This window comes from Notothenia coriiceps, unplaced genomic scaffold, assembly GCF_000735185.1.
Source record: "Notothenia coriiceps isolate Sejong01 unplaced genomic scaffold, NC01 NC01_scaffold00014150, whole genome shotgun sequence".
Classification (NCBI taxonomy): Eukaryota; Metazoa; Chordata; class Actinopteri; order Perciformes; family Nototheniidae; genus Notothenia; species Notothenia coriiceps.
Window position 1 is genome coordinate 1 of NW_011346851.1, and position 4,506 is coordinate 4,506.

At 39.7% G+C, this 4,506-nt stretch overlaps 1 protein-coding gene across 1 annotated transcript; it reads right to left on the reverse strand.

Moving 5' to 3' along the window:
• Window positions 1–16: 16 nt before the first annotated feature.
• LOC104948323 (pannexin-1-like) lies at window positions 17–3,296 on the reverse strand (the record flags this gene model as incomplete). Its single annotated transcript, XM_010774519.1, has 3 exons — window positions 3,181–3,296; window positions 815–1,014; window positions 17–132 (listed from the first exon to the last, which is right to left on the reverse strand). Coding segments are annotated over exons 2-3 (297 nt in total), but the record flags the coding sequence as incomplete, so codon positions are not given.
• Window positions 3,297–4,506: the final 1,210 nt, after the last annotated feature.

The window sequence follows — 4,506 nt, forward strand, 5'->3', positions numbered from 1 at the left end:
GTGTGTGTGTGTGTACCTTGTGCAGCCACAGAGGTAGAGTGTGTGTGTGCACAGTTGCCCAGCAGTACGAGTCCACATACACAGCCTGCCTCCAGGAGAAGTTAGAGGGGGCGAAGCAGCTGATCTGGGTACCTGAGCACAACGGAGACAGACAACAACACAAACGGATTGAACCAGTGATTTGACTGAAATGAGGAAATGAGGCAGAGTTTTTTCAGGAATGTTAGTTCAACATTTTAATCTGCAGACTGTCAAAGTTAATGAATCAGGCTGTTCATTGGTTTGACACTTCAGGATGTCAGGATTTTAAGATGTAACCTTAAGATGAACCTTTTACATTCCACAACTAAACTCCTTCTGGTAAGAAATGAACAAATATAGAAGTTAAACCAAAGTTGTGTTATTTAATGAAGAGTGAAAACACTTGACAGTGTTAATCTATTCCAGCTGGAAGGATGGGTGTTTGCAGCAGCTATAGCCTCTGACCCAGGTCACACAGAGAAACAGAAAGACAGAGAAACAGGAACACAGGGGACAGGCAACTAAGCCGTTTACATTTCAGCCTACCGAAATGCGAAACAAAGGGAAATAAGATATGATAATTATAGCAGGTGACATCCGTAGGATAATTTGCCTGACAATGGTCACAGTGGAACCCTACTGTCTGTCGAATGCTAGAGAACAGGCGGTAGCAAGATATGTGTATTAAGAGTGTGAAAAGTCTCGGGACACAGCCAAGGCCAAAACATGTTTACAAAGACTAACCCGACTCAGACAGTAGTAATCTAGCCAGAACAGACTGTGGTCCACTCACCCACGGAGACCTCCTGAGCGAAGGCCAGAGAGATGAGCAGGAGGGGCAGGCCCACGGCCACACAGGTCACCATCTTGTCCACCGCCAGCTCCGTGCGGACGCTGCGGTATTGAGCCTGGGTCGGGTCCTTCAGCAGGAAATCGCTGAACACGTACTCTGTAGCCACGTGTGCGATGGCCATCTCAGCGCTGCTCTGTCACCTGCAGCACACACTAACAGCTGAGCACACACACCAAGAAGCACCTGGGGCCTGTACTACGAAGCTGGTTCAACCTAACCTGGATATGTTTGAGTTAGCCGGTTGGCCTAATCCAAAACATACGCGCTCTCGCTAAACGGTACTACGACACGGGTTATCAAGTGGATCGCTCAAGCCAGCCGTGCCCTATCTAGTTAGGTGTGGGTTCACATGAAAGGGGTGGTATTTGGAGCATTCGACCAATCACAAACATGGAGAAGCGTACTGACAGCGCAGAGGCGTCATACATCCTGAATGAAAAGTCAACTATAATATTACGTAGACATATGAAGAAGTTAAACTTTAAACATCCATGACTCAAACACTGTATCCAGGATCAAAGCCACATCGCTGCACCTGCAAGGTGAATATAGCGGGTAAAAGAAAAAGTGTTTGAATGCGTACATTAACAGGTTTATGATATCACTGCCCCGTCTAAGACACGATCTGACTTTAATTACATTCGTCAACTTAATGTGTTGCTTAAAATAATACTTCTGCATACAGTATGTGACACTGTGAGTGTTGCGCGGCCAGATACGGCTCAGCTGACTCAGATAAGAAAATATATGATACATTATGATGTGATATGATGTGATATGAATGATAATGGGACACATTGACGTCTGCACTCAGTGTACTTATGTTGTGGCAGATATTTAAGTAAGCTTTCTGATGGGTGGTGATATTCTATTCATTTTCACGTTCACACAGTCGGTGATTTTTGCCGGCCGTCTTTCCTGCAACGGCAGTATTTCTCTATTTCCTTTCTCCTGTAATATGACTTGATCGCTTTAAACTCCGCACACGGAGCTCTGATTGGTCAGCAGGCAGTGCTTTCACTGAGTTGATCTCTTAGCCTGCAACCTAACCTGCTCCGGGGCAGGTTAGCCGCTCAGCATAAGTTACCATGGAGATCTAGCCTGCTAAAAAGAGAACTAGCTTCGTAGGACGGGAAAGCCGGAGTTTTCCCTGAAGTTAGCCGGCTAAGCGAAAATCCTGCTTCGTAGTATACCCCCCTGATGTCTACATTCATTCTGTGTAGGATATCAACATGTTCCTTCTTCACCAGAGCACATTTTCCTTTGAATGCAAAGCAGGCCTCCAGTAAACAGTTCACCTGCTCAGCACAGAGTTCTAATCACCCGGGCTCTTACCCAATGTTCTGTCACTGCTTGTTAAAGCAACTCTAACATCCCTAATGAATAAGACATTCATTTGAATACTGGTGTTTGGTTTAAAAACTTTATGAAATACAAAAATACATTTTTATAAATGTCCCAACATTTCATTTTTAGAAGATTACGTTAATATGTTATTTATGTCACTTCGTTGTTTTTTTTAATTGTTACTACACATTGCTCTTGCTCTAGCCATGGTTGTGTTCCCATTTGTCTTTATTTTTATTAAAGTGTGCTTTTCTTCTTTTTTATTATTGCATGCCTTTTTTTATCTGCTATTCCACTTGTTGCTGTAACACTGTTCACCTCCCCGCTGTGGGACTGATACAGGAATTCTGATTCTGAAATAAACACCTTAATTAAATTAAAGTAAAAGAAGAAAAAGTTCTACAAATGCTTTGTAATCTTGAAATGAAAAAGGAATGTAACAAAGTCCATAATTGGCAATCCTTTTCTCTTCTGAGCAGCAGTAACAATTGCTCTTTTACAATCTACTAATGCATTATCATAGAGGAACGTGTATATTGTTTTTAGTTGACATAAACCTTTCCATTTCACATCATTAATCCAGATCTGTAAATTAACTAAAAAGGTATTAAATAAATGTAGTGGAGTAAAAGTAAAAGATTTACCTCTGAATAATAAAGTAAAAGAACAACGTAGCAACACATGTAAATAGTCACGTAAAGTACAAATCCCTCAAAATTGTACTTTAGCAGTGTTCTTGAGTAAATGTACTTAGTTACTTTCCACCACGGAATCATTGTTGTTGAAGGCAGTCTGACGTTGAGCAGAGACTTCATCCCCGGTAGTTAGCTGACCTCACTTCACCTCCACACCGCCTCTCTTCAGAGCACAACACACTCCCGCTAATAACGAATACTGACGTTCGCTTATATTTCATATTAAACGAAATACTGAACTTGAACTTAACGAACGTTACCGACCTTCTCCCGCTCAGCGTGTGTGTTAAAGTGTCAAGGCTGTCAGAGGCAGCTCAGATAACTTGTGGCTGATTCCAGCAGTCCTCCGCGGCTCCACATCCAGCAGCTCTACTGAAAGTGTTTCCTGTACCGCCGAGCTCCTTCCGTCCCATGAAAAACAGATGCGTTCAAGTGCATATGCACAGCTCTGATTTCACAGTTGCAATGCCGCCTTCGTATGGATCTCGGAAGTTTGTGATGTGGGGAGTCACATTTTGAGATTGTGTTTATCAAAAGGTGGAATAAATACTCCATTATTTTCAAAAGTAAAAGTAGCTACTGTGTAAAAATACTCAGTAGCAAGTAAAGGTCGTTTTATTACAATTATTGGTGCATTTATTTGTTCATCTCTTCCCTCTGAACTCGGTAAAAGTGGGTTTTATTTGAAATATTTCAAACACTTCCGTGTAGCTTAATCTATGATCGTATATAATAATGTGTGGAGATGTAACTTGTTATTAATAACCGAAATCTGCAAAGTAACTTGTAACTAAATATGTAAAACAAATGTAGTGGAGTAAAAAGTATACAACATTTGCCAACAAAATGTAGTGGAGTAAAATATAAAGTAGCTTAATGTGAAAATACTCAAATAAAGAACACGTACCCCATTTGTTTTACTTAAGTATTTACTTAAGTATTTGTTTTACTTCAGTACAGTAGCCTACTTACAGTAAATGCAGATTTACAGATAGCAAAATATGAGTGAATCAATGTTGAAATATGGTTAGGCAGAAATATTGAATCCATGTTGAAACCCGGACATTGAAATTAAACAGAAAGCGGAAATTGTTTTAATGTTGAATAAACGTTGGACTTTCAACCATAACTGACACTATATCAATGTTGATTCAACCATCATCTAAATAGGAATCTACATGCACATTTTTGGTTGATTTTACATTGAATCAATGTTAGGAATCAACATTGATTCAACCATCATCCAAATGGGAATCTACATGTAAATTGTAGTTGATTTCATATTGAATCAGTGTTAGGAATCAATATTGATTTAACCATCATCCAAATGGGAATCTACATATACATTTTAGTTGATTTTATATTGAATCAGTGTTAGGAATCAATATTGATTCAACCATCATCTAAATGGGAATCTAATGTAAAACTTACATTAAAATATTCAACTTTTCTAAGCATACTGTAACACATTAAAAAAGTGAATGTTTTGCACCAATGAGTTTTCTGCGGTCTACATCTTAACAGACCATTAACAAGTGCAACATCATACTGTACTGAATGAAGTGTCCAACTAAATGTAAAACTTACATT